Consider the following 15,881-nt stretch of genomic DNA (forward strand, 5'->3'; position numbering starts at 1 on the left):
TATTGGACATAGCTTAGGCCTTTGACTTTGGATCTCTTCTTTCCTACTTTATCTTATTCTCTACTCTTACAGTTGGCTCTGTGAGGTCTGTTCTGGGCTGTGTTGTAGGTGGGATGATCTCAGGATAAATTCAAATCTCAAGGAAACCTTTTCCTAACACACGCTATCCTGCTTGGAGCATAGTTGGCCCTCAGTCAATATTGAGTGAATATCACCAGGTTGGTAGACGTGTATATGGCAGATTTTGGTACTATATCATTTGGCCAACAAATGGGGTCTGGGCACTAGCTTGGGCAGTCCAGCCTCCCCATCATTAGCCACGATCCACCCTTTCAGATTTATTGAGCAGCCTTTTGGGTCCTAGGTATGATGAATGGGAAAGACAGACTACTGACTGATGCTTTCCCTCAGATACAAAGCTAGTAAAGAAGGCCAGAGGAACAGAACAAAGCCAGACACTGAGGTGGGAAAGGGATTTTTCAGACGGGTGTGGAGGTATAAGGTTAAAGGGCACTCGGCCTCTTTTTCACTGTGGAGTCCTTGTCTGCCCCCACCTCCACCACCCCCACTTTTTTTCTTGACCTTATAATCTACTGGTTACGGGATTAGTAGCTCACTGAGCTCTTAGCTTTCAAGGATTTTACAGTTATGGTTTTGACTATTTGCCAGAGACCCAGTGCGCTCTGGTCCACAACAGACTGTAACTTTCCAGAGTCACAAATTTGGACCCGAGGTAGTCTGAGGTTTGTAATTCCCTGCTGAGTTTAACCTTGCACAGTGCCTCTGTGTCAGAAAGGCTTCACCACCCTCTCTTTTGCTTGAGCACATGGAGGTTTCTGCTAAGAATTTAAAGGATTACTGAAGTTTCCAGTTATACTTTGCTACGTTTTATCGTTTAAGTGTATGCTACGATGGCGTTGAGGTTCTTGGGAGTTTATAAAGGTCTTGGAAGGTATCCCTCGTAGGTGTCAAGGGTTTGCCATATCGAATTAGAGAAAAATCTCTTTAAGTCTCAGGGTATAAAGAGCAACTGAAACTCTATTTATTCCTGTCTGTGGAGCAAAGCAGTTATTTTATTTTCCTGCTGTCTGTTTGTCAAGTTCAGGTTGATGAGGGGCTTTGGATACGGTGGTTGGAAATCCGAGATTGTGCTCCCCGTCCATTGACTCTTGCTCTCTAACCTGTTCAGGTGACGTGGAGAAAGCAGTGACTGAACTAATCATTGATTTTGACACAAACACTGAAGAGGAGGGTCCCTACGAGGCGCTGTACAATGCCGTCTCCTGCCATTCATTGGATAGCATGGCCAGTGGGCGATCATCTGACCGAGACTGCACGAACAAGGAGGCCGAGGCAGCAGGAGTCAAGGCTGCTGGAGTGAGGCCTGTATGTGGCCTGGGGCCCTCGACAAGCTGGGGCTGTGCTGTCAGCCTGTGCCTCAGCGGGGCGCTGGGAGAGGGAGTGTGCCCCTAGTGCCCGCTCGCTTGCCAGAGGCCTGCAGCCTTCTCCCCTTGTTCTCCTGGCGCTCTGCCACATCTCTGTCTTGCGTAGTGTGTTTAAACTGTAGAGATCCCCTTGAGGTAGAATTTTGGTTTTTCTGATTTCAATATAACATATTTACATCATTCTATTAGTTTTCGGCCTTAGAGCAAACTGAAACATTTTATTTCCATTTAGCCTCATGTGGCTTCTGTCTTTGGGGTCTTTGCTTTATATTGTTGGTTTTCTCTCTGGAGAGCAGTTCCACAGTGAAAGAGCTCACTGAAGTAAGTTCTTGTCTGCCCTGAGTGCGTTCTCACCTTCATTTGCCCTCAGAGCGTAATCCATGTGGCTCTGGACAGAGTCTGCATTCAGCAGGGTTGTAGCAAGGCTTAATCAGGTATCACATGTGTTAGTATGTGGCATTCCTGTTCTTCCCAGTTACTATCTCTACAGCCATTTCTTCCTCAAGGTCCACCTTCCCATCTTACTGCTTTTTTCTCCAATACTTGCTTCTGCTTCAGTCTTGTCCATTGTTCTCAAGACTTTTTACTCCCTTTTTCTCCCTCAGGGTTTTACTCTGAGCTTAAGCCTGAATCAGTGGTCCCACTGACCTTCCTTCCTACATTGCCAGCACAGTAAGTTGAGGTTTTGAGCACCGCACTTGTATTGAACTTGCCATTGCTCCAACAGAATCCTAGTGACCCCAGCTTGAGGCAGATTTTCAGGTATATATTATTTCTTCCTGTTGAAGAGGCCAGACTTTCCCTTTTGGTCTGAATCTGCTTTATGACCATTTAGATGAACCTTTGGCCGCTAGGTGATCCTTGGGTTTTTCAGATGTGCTCTGGCAATGGCTTGATGTTTCTTAGTGTTCTTTTTTGTTGGGCTCCGTGCCTGGTCCTAGAAGAGTGCCAGCATTTCTGTATGAATTTTGGAAAGGCCCACCAGTCTTGTGGTAGCCCACTGGAGTGGGCATTATCAAGGACTGGTAAAACTCCTTGTGGGTGGTGGAGGCACATGCATGTGCCAAGGACCCCTAGCATGGTGCTTCTGTAGACAGAGCTGGTTGGTTTCACTTTCGCCTTAGCGTCAGTGAAGCCAGCAAACCCACCTGTGGAGGAAGGCTTTGCTTTGTGGTACTTACAGGTGATGGCCATTAGAGGGAGCTGGAGGCTTTACAAGAAGAACACAGGGTTCCTGAAGGAAGCTCTGAATAACCAAGTTCCTGTGGGCTTAGCCACTGATTTATAGTCTCTTTGTTCTGTCCCACTCCGGGAATCTGTCCTCTGGTGGTCTTGCTAAATAAAAACTGATGCATCTTGGGGTGCATGCTTTGCCATTTTTACTTGAGTATGTGATGGCTGTGCTACCTTCCTGGCCCTTGGTAATTAACTGTGGCCAAGGGACTGTTTGTTGTACGTCTTACAAATGCAGTGGATGGTGAGTATAAATCAGCTCTGCACTTCCAGGCCCCTGGGCCGACGTTCTCACATTTGGGAAAAAAGAGGCTCCTGCTTTTCTCTCCAGTGTCCCCAGTGATCACTTCTTGCATAAGAGGTATTCATATTGTTCTTTCTAGGCTCCTTTAGTCTTGCTTCTGGGATGGGTCCTTTTTGTCATTGTTGTGTTTCATTTTGTTTTTTCTCAGCTATTTTTGTCCCGAGGTTGGATAACTGGTGTGGATGATGGGCCTGCTCCCTTTGCTGTTCCCTTCCTTATGAGGTACCACTTAAAGGAACCAAGCTTGTTTCTGCACTTCTGGAGTAAGATGGCTAGGGAAAGTGGAACTTAGTGGGAAATGTGATCTCAGCTTTGTTTGGCTTGAAAAGATGAACATGTTTTGAAGTTGTTGCCGTTGGGCGTCTATCTGGTTCCCGGGACTATAGGAATGACTGATTTATCAAGATAGAATCCTGAGGGGTGAAGCATATTTGAACAGAGATCCTGGATGCCAAATGCTAACCGACTGCTACCTGACCCTGTCCGCTCCTGGGACATGGGAGACATCTTGCAGACTTCTCTGAGGCTCTTTCATGATTCAGCATGTGCCTCCACCCTGACTTTTATAAACATTCCTGTTCTAGCAACACAGAGAACTAACCGACAAGCCAGGGAATGAGCCTACAAGCCAATTCCTGGGTCAGGTTCCCACTCCCTTCCCTGTAGGAACATGATTATGAAGCATGATTAGGACTTTGGACGGTAAACAATGCTGACCGTCCGGCAGGTACAGTGGCAAACCTTTCTCCAGCCTTCTGCCCCTGAAGGTTGTATGTATTCCTGAAATTGTCCACCTCACTTGACCTCACTAATCCCTGCTTCAGGGTGTTTCTTGCTCTAGGGCAAAGATATGGCCCACAGATAGCTGCCCATTTTTGTGAATAAAGTTTTATTGGAACACAGCTACGTGTACATATTTTCCCTGGCTACAATGTACTGCAGTGGCGGAGTTGACCACAAAGCCTGAAATATTTACTCTGTGACCCTTTAAGAAAGAGCTCGCCAGCCCTTGCTCCAGGGCAGACAGCTGACAAATATTCCTTTTTTAAATGGGCTGAGATGAAAGGTTTTCGTATGTGAAATAGGAATAGTAATCATTGAAGGAGGTGACCAAGAACTGGATAGAGACCGGTTCTGAGCCTTGGCCAATAAATGGGGGTAGCGTTAAAGTTTGAGCAGGAATTGATGTTTTCGTCCTTGATCACTTTCCTCATTACTTCCTTAATAAGGTGGGTTGTTAGAACTCTGACAAATGGGTTCTTTTGATTTACTGCTTCCTCTTTTTCACATAGTCTGGAAGTTGAGCCACTGGCTTTTTTAGGCTAGAGTTTTATTATGGGTATTATGAAGGACATTCTCTGATAAGGCAGTTCTGTGGTTTCAGTGCTGTTATTTCTCACTGTGGTCTAGAATATGAAAGAAGTGTTTATAATCTCTGCTACAAACATCAAAAAGCGAAGAGCATGCTGACTGAATTTTATGTATGTGGGGGGGGGGATATGTGCAGATACTGAGCCATCTGTTTAGATACTGATCCTTGAGTTTAGTCTCTCAGGGGAGTTCTTTACATTATTCTTTTTCATTTCCAGGGGCTAAGATAAGAACAGACATTAGATACTAGAAAAAAGAGATAGTGAAATACTTTTTTCTCTTCTACAGAGAGAACGTCCACCGCCTCCAGCAAAGCCACCACCCGATGAAGAGGAGGAAGACCGCATAGATAAGAAGTATTTTCCCTTGACAGCTTCTGAGGTAGAGGGTTGAGGGTTTATTGCCATCCCTGAAATATGATTTTTTGGAAAGTACGTCGATGTGTGCTTAAAGACTTTGCTTTCTCATTTTCTTATTGCCTCTTTGGATTAGCAAGTTTTGTGTACATCAGTAATCTGGAAGAAGACCTTTCCAACCCACTCAGAAGTACTAAGCAAAGAATTTTAATGGAGCTGTCTGGCAGAGTCAATTACTGATCTGCATTGCACACTGAAAGTAACCCACGCACATTTCTCCTGGCTCCAGTGGCCAAACAACAGTTTGACTTTTTGCTTTTTTTTGTACCTGTGTCATCTTTTGATACAAAACGTAGAGTATGCCTCTAATAACTGTTCTATAGACTATGTCATGTTAGCGAGCTTGGCGATTCTGCGCCAACCGTCTGATTTCTGTTTTCACATTTTTCTTCTCCATTTCACATGAAGAATCCACCAGGACAAACATGGAAAATGTCATGAAGACTCAATTAGAAGAGAAATAGGAGTCATGGGGGTGGCAGAAATCAAAGGTTATTTGAGAAGACTCGTCCATCTTTTTAGAGAAGAATTATTATCATGGGGCAAAGAGTTCAGTCTTCCTTCTTGGTTATATGAAGAAAATCATATTTTCCATGATCTTTCATTTTCAGAATGCTCCTTTAATACTTCCCACTGTGCAGAGAATGTTTATTCAGTATTTTCAAAATATTACATAATTTCATTATTTTGTTGCTCATTCAGTGGCCTATTGTTCTTTAATTTAAAAATCATCTGATATAAACTAATCAACTAAGTCTCATTACTTTATCCCTATAAGTCAGAGTTAATTTTTTTACTATTTTGCCACAGACCATTCAGTGAGACAGGTTCTTTTACTTAGTATAAACACGTGGAACCAGAAAGATGGCTTTCGTTTAACAAAATATAAACACAAGGACGCCCTTTTAAGAATGTAAAAGTCAGTGTTGGAAATGGGGGAAGGTGTTTATGCTAGGTACAAATTCTGTCTCTATTTTTTGTATGCCTTAATTACAAAATAATTATTATTCATGTTTCAACTAAGGGGTCTCTAGAATTACAGCCTCTAAGGTGATAATACATTGCTAGCAGATAGAAGTGTATGTAGCAGATCCCTGTATGTTTTTATACAGAGATTTGCTTCATTTCTCCCTTTTTACCAGGAGAAACCTGGTACTATGGAGCCTATTCAACTGGGGCTAGGTCTCTATAAATGCCTTACGCCACCTCTTTAACAAGGACTTGGATTAAAGTTCCTAATGCCCAAGGATAAGTGCAAGGCTCTTAAAGAAATATTAGATAATGAGGACGTTCTGTTCTCCCAAGGCTTTTCAGAGAATATGATTTGTCAATAACAGTATCAAGAGAAGGGCACCTGGGGGGGCTCAGTCGGCTAAGTGTCTGTCTTTAGCTCAGGTCATGATCTCCAGTCCTGGGATCTAGCCCCAGGTCGTTGGGCTTCCTGCTCAGTGGGGAGTCTCCCTGTGCCCCCCTCCCCCACCACATGCACGCACATGCGCGCTCTCTCTCTCAAGTAAATAAAATCTTAAAAAAAAAAACAACCAACAGTATCAAGAGAGAGGGGAAGAAATCTACATATTACTCTTCTGGATGGGAGACTGAGATACTTCTAGGACTTGCTTCTGAACATCTGGAATTCTGGGTCAGTTGGGCCACTGCAGTCAGAAGTTGGAAGACCCATGAGAACCCCAGCTTTGCGTACTTAGTGATTTTAAGTACATAAATACAGAAGTGAAGTGGTCTGTGCCATTATCCTTTCAATGATCAAGGCAGATTCTATTTGCTGTAGTTTGAATGAATAGGTCTTCTCCAAAAGTGGATTTTTTTTTTTTGGACTCTAGTCTTCCCTATTTTGATTTCTTACACTCCCAAAGCTTTACTACCCTAACCCTCATATCCTAGGAAGCACTGGCTCATCATAATTTAAACTTTTATATTTGGCAGGCCATCTGCTTCAGTGTTTGTGTCCTATTCCCTAGGCTTGTCGTTGTCAGATGACTCATAGAAGCCTTTAAGGGAAGCTGAGTATAGCTGGCTCCAGGAGAGCTTATCAGATTAACGACCAGGTCATGAAACTGGCTTAAAGAAATTAAACACATACGTATGTGTGTGCACACACGCTATTGAGATGTTTTTGCCCCGCCAAATGGGCTGCCAGCTGCGTCGGACTCCCATGGTCTTCTGTGTGTTCAGATGTGTTAAACGTTCACGGGAAGGTGCAGCTGCTGTGGTATCTCTTCCAGAAAACTGCACGTACCCCGACCGGTCATTCTGTTGGTCACAGTTAGGTGCTGACTGGTAGTAGCTTCTCTCTGCAGCGGAAATGTTCCTTTCCACGTAACAGAGAATATGGCTTTTTGGCTTTGATTTATTGCCGGCTGTAGAAGAAAGGGGAGGAAAAGAGCAAGGAATAATCTAGTAAAGAGCAGAATGCTTTCTGTTGAAAATCACTTATTGCCATATTCACTGTGACAGGGCTTCTTGAGTGGGAGTTAGGAGGGCTCAAAGCAAAGCAGTCTGTTGCTTTATTATGAGATTTTAATCCCGTAGCTGGCGGGAGCCAGGACTGAGAGGAAAAGATCACCCTAGAAGTTGTTTGGATGTGAGCAGGGGACTCTCGCTAGAGAATCTGAAGGAGGGAAAGAGTTCCAAATTGGATGGGAAGTCCTTTTTCCCAGAAAGAAAAAAAAAAAATGAGACCATCTTGGTCCAGAATCAGGGGAAGTGAATTTTATGGCCCTGGCTCTGCTGGTTGCTCTCTGTGTAACCTTGGGCAAGTCCCTAGACCTGTCTGGGAACTCGGTTTGGGCATCTGCAAAATGAAAGAGCTGGAGCCAGGTGCTTTCTAGCTGTGATTGGAGTGGTCCGGCTCTAGCATTTGCTGGCGCTGTGCTCCTTGTTGTTGTACTCAAGAGCCAGGCCCAGAGTGACCGGAGGTCCAGTGGGCCTGATTTTCCAGGTGGAAGTCATCAGCTGTCCTGCTCAAGAAGAAAGGATATTATAGGCCGGGTATCCAGACTGTCAACTACCTTTCAGAGAAGCATGCCTGGGGCTATATGAGGGCCCTTGCTGTGTGCAGAACACTCACAGAAATCAGATTTCCAGAGCTCTGGCTAAGTGATAGCTATGGGTGTGTAAACCTACAGAACACAAATTCCTGTCTGTAAAGCCTGTGGTATTAAGTTGACACTGTATGAACTGCTTAATGGTCCCTCTTTGTTCCCTTAATTGTGTTCCTACGAAGAGGCGAAAGGAATAAGTAATACAGGCAAATGGCTCGCTGTAATGAAATAGCTTTTAGCTTCCAGGTGGCTTTCAGTAAAGTGGAGATTCCTGCTGTGCCTAGCAGAATTTCAGAAAGAGACTGTCATTCTGCCTTTAGAGTGGCAGCCTTGTTACCAAACAGGAGCGGCAGCCTCTCATTTAGTGGGGGGCTGCTCGCTAGAATCCTTGTTGTCTCATTAGGCTGTAACATAGTGAGCTGTGTCTCCGAGAAGCGAAGCCCTGATGAATCACAAACCTGATTTATTTCCAGTGAGCTGTGGGGCATGTCTGAAGGAGGAGGTTTCTGCATGTACCAAGGAATCACATTTGTTAGGGTACCGTTATTTGTTAGGTGGACTTGGGAATTCCTCTGAACCGCTCTGTTTGTAATGTATCACTTCTCCTAGCCAAACTGCTCGAGAAGAGATTTCGTGCTTTGGCTCACTCTCCTAATAGCTGGTACATGATTATTCTTAATTTGCCTATGAAACGCATTGGATTCTTAGGACAGATGAGCCAGAATGATCCTCTAAATCAGGGATCTCCATTCTCTCTCTCAGTGTGTCTGTGGCACTAATTATGGTGTTTCCGGCCTGGTTTGAGGAGGAGGCTTGACCAGCTTGGTACCATGACTAGCTGTGACCACGAGGCCTTTGGCTGCCTAGACCTAGTGGGTAGGTAATAGAAGCCAGCTCTGGTCCAGTTATTCCATCGGAGACACTTGGCTGCCTGGATCAGGGATTTCTCCATAGGTAGGGCTGCTTTTTTTCCCCCACTGAAATTCATACTGCCTAGCCATTTGACTCCTTTCAGAATAGAGATTGGTGGAATTAATTTAAACTTGTATTACCATAAATGTAGTAGGAAGCTGGCTTTTGAGAGAAACTTCTTTGTAACCCTCAGGACCTGTGAAGAAAGGCTCACAAAAATAGAGAAGGATGCATGGAGCACTTCGTTTCGGGGAAATGTCAGTCATTCAGGGTCAGTCAGAAGTCATTTGATTCCCTTTTGAGAAGGTGCGAAGGATTCCAGCCTTGGGGTAGTATGTGTGCATATTAGGGAAGAATTGTGGAGAAAGAAGGCCTTTGTGAGGCACGCTAGCTAAAAACCGCTTGGAAGCTACTCTCCGCTGAAAAGAGACCATGCAGAACACTGTGATGATGGGAGAGGTAAGGCCAGGTAGGATCTTGGATTTTATTAATGGCTTTTTGATGGATAAAATGAAGTAAGAAAAGGGGAGTTTTTTAATCAAAGGCCATTGAGATCCGAGGCACAGGTGCATATCCAGAAAAGCAGTTGTGGTTCCACGTGACACTTGAGCTGTTTACCTTCTCTCCCCACCCGCTTTCCTCTCTGGTGAAAAAGGAGCCAATAATCTTGAATTTGTTCTGCATAACCTGTCCTGGTATTAGCCACCCACACGAGAAGTTCTGTGGTGTTTTCTCTCTTAGGTCTTGGCCGTGAGACCCTGGATTCAGGGAAGTGCAGCCAGGGAAGAGGATGAACACCCTTACGAGCTGTTGTTAACAGCAGAAACAAAGAAACTGGGATCCATGGACGGGGATGGAAAACCAAAAGGTATCCCCCACCCCCACCCTGCTCCCAGGAGAAACAGCTGCAAAAGGATTTTTAAAGTTTGTGATCTGGGGCGGGAAGTAGAGAGTGGTGTTCCTTGGGATGGGGAAGTTGGGTGTCATAGCAGTTGGGGGTGGTGGGTGTATTACGACCTTTCATTTTCAATGCCCTGTGTTAGCGTTGGCTTGCCCTCCTTCAGCACGTGAAGCAAGGAGGTGGTTTGGTCAGACCAGGTGATGGCTGTGGAAGGAGAGACGGCCCGTGGCGTGACTTGAGATTGATTTGGGGTCTCAAGTCAGAAACCCTCAAGTTAATGCTGTGGAAAAACAAGCCCAACAAGTCAGTCCCTTGGGGTTCAGGCTGACGGCACATGCTCTGCTTTGAGTCCTGACCTCAGAGTGAGACACTCCTGGGGAGGGGCCCGTGATTGGCTGCCACCCGGTAACTAGAGTGCTCTGTCGCCTTGGCCTACTTTCATTGCCTCTGCAAAATTCAGTTTCCTCTGTGAGGGAGTGAGTGCTGCAGGACCCAGAGCCAGGCCGACGACAGAGGTGAGCGTGCTGCCGGAGGATGTGTGACAGCCTCTGCGCCGAGAACAACAAGGGGCAGTGCAGTTCCCACTGCACTTGGAAGGAACTGCCGGGCCTCTCCCTGCTCTTTGTAGCTTTCTGGTACTAGGTCCTTCATGGGGCACGATTGGCGCCTCCTTTCAATCCTGACAGTCACAGTTCCGGTAAGAATGGGGGTGCGATGGTTTCTTTCCAACACCCTTTGCTGGGCCTGTCAGAGGGTAGGGGGGTGGCAAAGAGAACATATACGTATGTGTCTGACATTGTAGACCTTATTTTTAATTGTCCTGTTTAAAAGGTTTCTCTTCCAGCACGCAGACACTTTGTGGTCGTTTTTATAGTAGTTGTTTTGTTTGTTTGTTTTTTATGGTTTCCCTTTGGAGCTTCCTAAAAAAAGTTACAATTCAAATATAGTAAAATTTACCCTTTTTGTGTTCAGTTCTGTGAGTTCCGACAAATAGTTATATAACTGCCACCCCAGTCGCGGTAGGAATGGTTTTGTCACACCAAAAGCTCTCTCGCGTCCGTCCGTAATCAGGCCTACATTCTTCCCTCACCTCTGGTAACCATTGCTTTTGTGTCAGTCCCTATAATTTTGCCTTTTCCAGAATGTTCTATAAATGGGAATCATACGATATGTACCCTTTGAGTCGGGTGCCCTGCACTTAGCGTAATTCACTGAAGATTCCTCCGTGTTGTCCTGTGAATCAGTAATTTGTTACTTTTCATTGCCAAGTAGTATTCCATTGTACGGGTGTACCAGTTAGCCATTCTCTAGTTGAGGGGTGTTTGGGTCACTTATAGTTCTTGGCAATTACAAATAAAACTATAAACGTTTGCAGGTTTTTGTGTGAACATTAGTTTCATTTCTTTTGAGAAAACACTAGGAATGGGATTGCTGGGTCCTGGGTAAATATATGCCACACTTTGTAAGAAACTGCCAAACCATTTTCCAGAGTGGTTATACCATTTTGCTTTTCCATCAGAGTTACAGTTGCTGTGTATCCTCCCCAGCACTTAATATTGTCAGGTTTTTAAAATTGTAGTCCTTCCAGTAGGTGTGTAGTGATAGTTCATTGTGGATTTAATTTGTATTCCCATAATGATTCATGATGTGAACATCTATTAATTGATTATTTGCCATCCGGATAGCTAATGAGGTGTCTGTTCAACTCTTTTACTCATTTTAAAAAATTGGGTTGCTGTGTTCTTATTATTGGGTTGTGAGGATTCTTTGTATATTTTGGACACTATTTATCAGATATGTAATTTTCTCCTAGTCTGCAGCTTGTCTCTTTATTCCCTTAACAGTATCTTTTGAACAGCAGAGGTTCTTAATTTTGATGACAATGTATCTTTTCTTTTCATTTCTTTTTTTATGGATAAGGTCACAAATATTTTTTCTTACATTTTCTTCTAGAAATTTTGTAGGTTTAGGTATCCACTTAGGTCTGCGACCCATTTTGAGGTAATTTTTTTTATTATGCTGTGAGATATATAGGTAGAGATTCATTTTTTTGCATGTGGATATCCAGTTGTTTCAGCATGATTTGTCAAGAACCATCCTTTTCTTGCCTTTGTCACTTTGTTATTCTTTTTCAGAATTGTTTTAGATACTCTTTCCGTACAGAAATTTAGAATGAGCCGGTTGATTTCTACAAAAAGTCCTGCTGGATTTTTATTGGGATTGTGTTGAATCTGTATAGCAATTTGGGGAGCTCTCTAAACTGTATTGAATCTTCTAATCATGCTGGTACGTTTTTAATTAAAATATTTAGAGAGTGGAGTAGAGCACCAGTGCATTCTCTAGTTGTTTAATAATAAATCATACTGAAATTAACCCTTAAAGAGCAAGTACTTAGTGCTCTGTTTGAAAGTGATTCTTAGGGAATAATTTTTAGCATCAAGTAGGAAGGAGATTATAATTCTTTCTCTCTTTCAAAGGCTTGATCTGGACCCACTGTAAGATAGCTGGCTCAACCTTTGGAAAGAAGAAAACGAGAAAGTCAGACAGACTTCATAAATGGGGCTGGTTTCTTTGGCTGCAAAGCACAGGAATTTTCTGCCCTCAAGTCAGGAGATCTCCAGGTTAAGGACGGAACTGCCACAGGGGACTTAAGGCCTCATGTCTCCTCCTCCTTCGCTTTGGTTCCTTCCAGCTCAGCAGTACTGGGCTAACTGTTACAGAGTAGGTGGTGCAGGAAGCAGATTTAATTGGACCACAGCATGTGGGGTGTGCCGTCCTCCAGGCAAGCTGCTTGGATCACTCAAAGAGCTTTCAGACAAAGGAGTTGAGACATTAAAGATGAAAATGGGCTCTGCCAGTTTCTCTGTCGCCTGGAAGGAACGCCTGCTAGAGTTGGTAAATGTGAGACAAGTTAGCAGATGATATTACGGATTAGTACACAGTCAGTCTTTTCTGCTTTTCCACTAATGTCATTATCTTAGGCAGCTTTTATGAATTAATTCATCAGTTCTCAAAAGGCCATGTTAATGAGACTACCAGAGCTTTCAGCCCTCCTTACTACAGTTCATGAACCTATGGCAGGATACGTGGGATGGGAGATTATTTAAATTACATTTTCAAAGTACATTTGTATTAGCTCCCAGGGAAAAGGAAATTCAACTAATACAGAAGTGAATACAAGTAAAATGGTCCAGTCTTCTCACCTCTCTGGTACTCACAGTTGCCGGAAGGGACGTAATTTGAAAGTGTAGTGTCTGCTTCAGGCCGTTTGCTATCTTTATTTTTTTAAAAAGTGACTATGTGAGATCGTTTTGTTTGTTTTTAACAACCTTAAATGGGGTCGTATTTCACCAGTGTTTTGCACACTTGTTTTTTTAATTACCTTATCTATAGATCATGGGTACAATTTTGTTTTAAGTTCTTAAAGATCTACCTTATTCTTTTTGAACGTTTGTCTCTAGTAGGTGGGTGTTTACATTGCCTCTGGTATTTCTCTGTGATAATTGAAGCTGCTGGGGACATTCTGTACACATATTCTTACATGCTTACAAAAGTATTTCTTAAAAGACACTGATAGAAAGTAGAATTAGCCAGTCAGAGTGCAGGTGCATGTCTCGATCTAACTGGTAAAGCCGAATTGCCCTCCGTTGTTGGTTAATGAGCACACGCTTTCCCATTCCTTCACCAACATGGGGTATTAGCACTCTTGAATGTTTCTCACCGTGATAAGCCAAAGAAGTGTCTTTCGTAATTAGCCTTCGCCTGATCTAGTGAAATTGAGCATCTTAGTCATTAGTGTTAGATGGTCTATGAGGTGCCTATCTTTTTTCTCCCTATTTTTCTACTTAGAAATTAATTAATAGTAGTGGAAACACTTCATGTAAATACTGATAATATTGGGCCAAAGTGATACTCAGAGGAAAGTTTATATCTTTAAATTTATTTGTTATAAAACAAAGACTGGGGTACCTGAGTGGTTCAGTTGATGAAGTGTCTGACTCGTGATCTCAGCTCAGGTCTTGATCTCAGGGTCGTGAGTTCAAGCCCTGTGTTGGGCTCTATGCCCCCACTTAAATAAATAAATAGACTAAAACTTAAGCAAGAGAAAGTAGCAGCGAGGAATTAATGAAGATAAAAGCAGATAGTATACTTCACATACTTTATGGTATGCATGTTACACCTCAGTAAGGAAAAAAATATGAAAAGTGGAAATAATGAAGTGAAAAAAAAAGGCAATAGACATGACCATTACAATGAAAACTTGTTTGTTTTTTAAAGATCTCTGATAATTCTGATCAAGGAAGGAGGAAAGAGCACAACATGTAGGAATAACATAAAGTACACATATAAGCACAAATTTAGAGACTTTAAAAATTAATAATAAGGGTTTATAGAAATAAATTTTTGCGGTTAGAGTTGCTGCCGTCTGCTGGATGAATTGTCTGGGATACTTACTGGTCCATCACAATGACTGGTAGCATGGGGTTTCCAGTGGCATTTAGTGCTTGGTGACTAAGCATCTTGCACTATGTATGACAATGCTGCAGTTGCTGGATTGCCATTTATGTCAGTAGATATAACAAAAACTGACAGAAGTAGAAAGCAATCCATGAAGTAGAAAACTCATCCCTCCAGAAAGGTACTAGGCCCAGATGGTTTTATGGTAGTTTTATCCAACTAGGTATTCCTCTGTTATTTAAATGATTTCCAACACAGAAGTCTCCTAATATCGTTATTCAGGGCTAGCATAACAAGCAATGAGAACAGTGTTTCCAGTTTCACATAGCATAGTCATTTATTTCTCTTTAGTATTTAACTCTTTGCCCACTGGACATTCTGGACATACTCTTCAGAGAAACAATGGACAACTTCCCAGGTTTGATAGCAAATGGGAAAGTCGCCAAGAGCTCTAAAAATCATTGTTCTCTGTGGTGCTTTTCTGCAGCATCCACTAGTAGTGCTTAGGTCCAGGTGACGTGGTTACTTAGCTGAGGACAGTGATGAATAATTATCCGAAGACAGTGGTACACGTGGACTGTTTGGCACATAGCTACATTCTAAGGTTTTTTAGAAGCAAGTCAGTATTCCTGAGAGCCATGCATTTAGATCTGAGTGAAGTTTATGCATGAGCAGGAAGACCTAATCCTCTTGGAGGGGTGGAAAGTGTTAGCTTCTCCCTCTACTCCCGCATCCGGAGCGCTGCCAATTCCTGAGCCTTTAGGGAATTCTGTAGTGTAACCCTTGGCTTTTCCCTTTGCCAGCTTGGTATTCTCAGATGTGCCTCCATGTGCAGTCCCACTTTCACATTTGGTTTCGTAAGACTTCAGGAAGAAGACCAGATAGGTTAGGTACCTGTGTTCAATCCACCATCTTTACCTGGAAGACCAGGCCAGCTTCTCATGATCAATTCCAAGGAGTAAGTTTGGATGCTTTTCCCAAAGGCAAAAAAAAAAAAAAAAAGTAAATGAGACAGTTTAATATTTAAGCCTTACCTTCAGCAGCTTCCTCTTCTCTCACCTACTTGTATCAGAGGAGCTCCTGCCAAAAGTCCTACTGTATAACTGTCTTGCTCCAATCAATTTATATTTCTGAGTTGGAATAGTTTGTTTTTCTTTCCATTGTGGAACAAGTCCAAGCCTTGTGAACTATACATCTATATTTTCTCTCACGAAATGTATTGACAGCCATGTATATACATATGTATATGTGAGGCATATGTAAAATACATAAAAGGGCAGAATATGTTAAAATTCTGTAAAGTGGTATAACGTAATTTTGCAGTTCAAAAGAGGGATAAATTATGTTAGTGCAGGAGATCAGGGACGGCTTTGTGAAGGAAGTAGCATTTGAGTTAAACCCAAAAGCAGAGAATTCTACTTGCTAGGCAGAAGTTAGGAGGAAGGAGAGGGCATTTCAGGCAGAGGGAGTGGCATAAACAACAATAAGGTGTTGGGAGATGATAGAGCTCATGTTTGTAAGTAATCCAGTTTGGCTGGAACAAAGAACTGGTTGTGGAGTATGGGATCTCAAATGTCAGTCATTATTCCAGACAGCGCAGTGTTGTTGAAGCTTTTTGAGTGAGATGGTAGGATAGAAGCCATGCTTTAAATATGTATAATTGTGGAATCTTAGATTGCAGTTGGGAGAGACTAGAAGCAAGAATACTTTGAAGTCAAGAGACTTCAAGGAATCTCTTAAAGGAAATTAGGGTCCAAACTAGAGGTATAGGAGGAAGTG

The 15,881-nt window shown here is 43.0% G+C and overlaps 1 protein-coding gene across 6 annotated transcripts in view; it reads left to right on the forward strand.

The window, feature by feature from the left end:
• ANKS1A (ankyrin repeat and sterile alpha motif domain containing 1A) overlaps positions 1–15,881 on the forward strand; it is a 175,380-nt gene that overhangs the window by 83,660 nt on the left and 75,839 nt on the right. For all 6 annotated transcript variants that reach the window (XM_057304802.1, XM_057304803.1, XM_044378271.3 and 3 more), the window contains 3 exons: positions 1,190–1,386; positions 4,642–4,734; positions 9,485–9,611. In XM_057304802.1, coding sequence (XP_057160785.1) covers positions 1,190–1,386; positions 4,642–4,734; positions 9,485–9,611 — 417 coding nt within the window. The remainder of the gene's footprint in view (positions 1–1,189; positions 1,387–4,641; positions 4,735–9,484; positions 9,612–15,881) is intronic.

This window comes from Ursus arctos, unplaced genomic scaffold (assembly GCF_023065955.2).
Source record: "Ursus arctos isolate Adak ecotype North America unplaced genomic scaffold, UrsArc2.0 scaffold_31, whole genome shotgun sequence".
Taxonomy (NCBI): Eukaryota; Metazoa; Chordata; class Mammalia; order Carnivora; family Ursidae; genus Ursus; species Ursus arctos.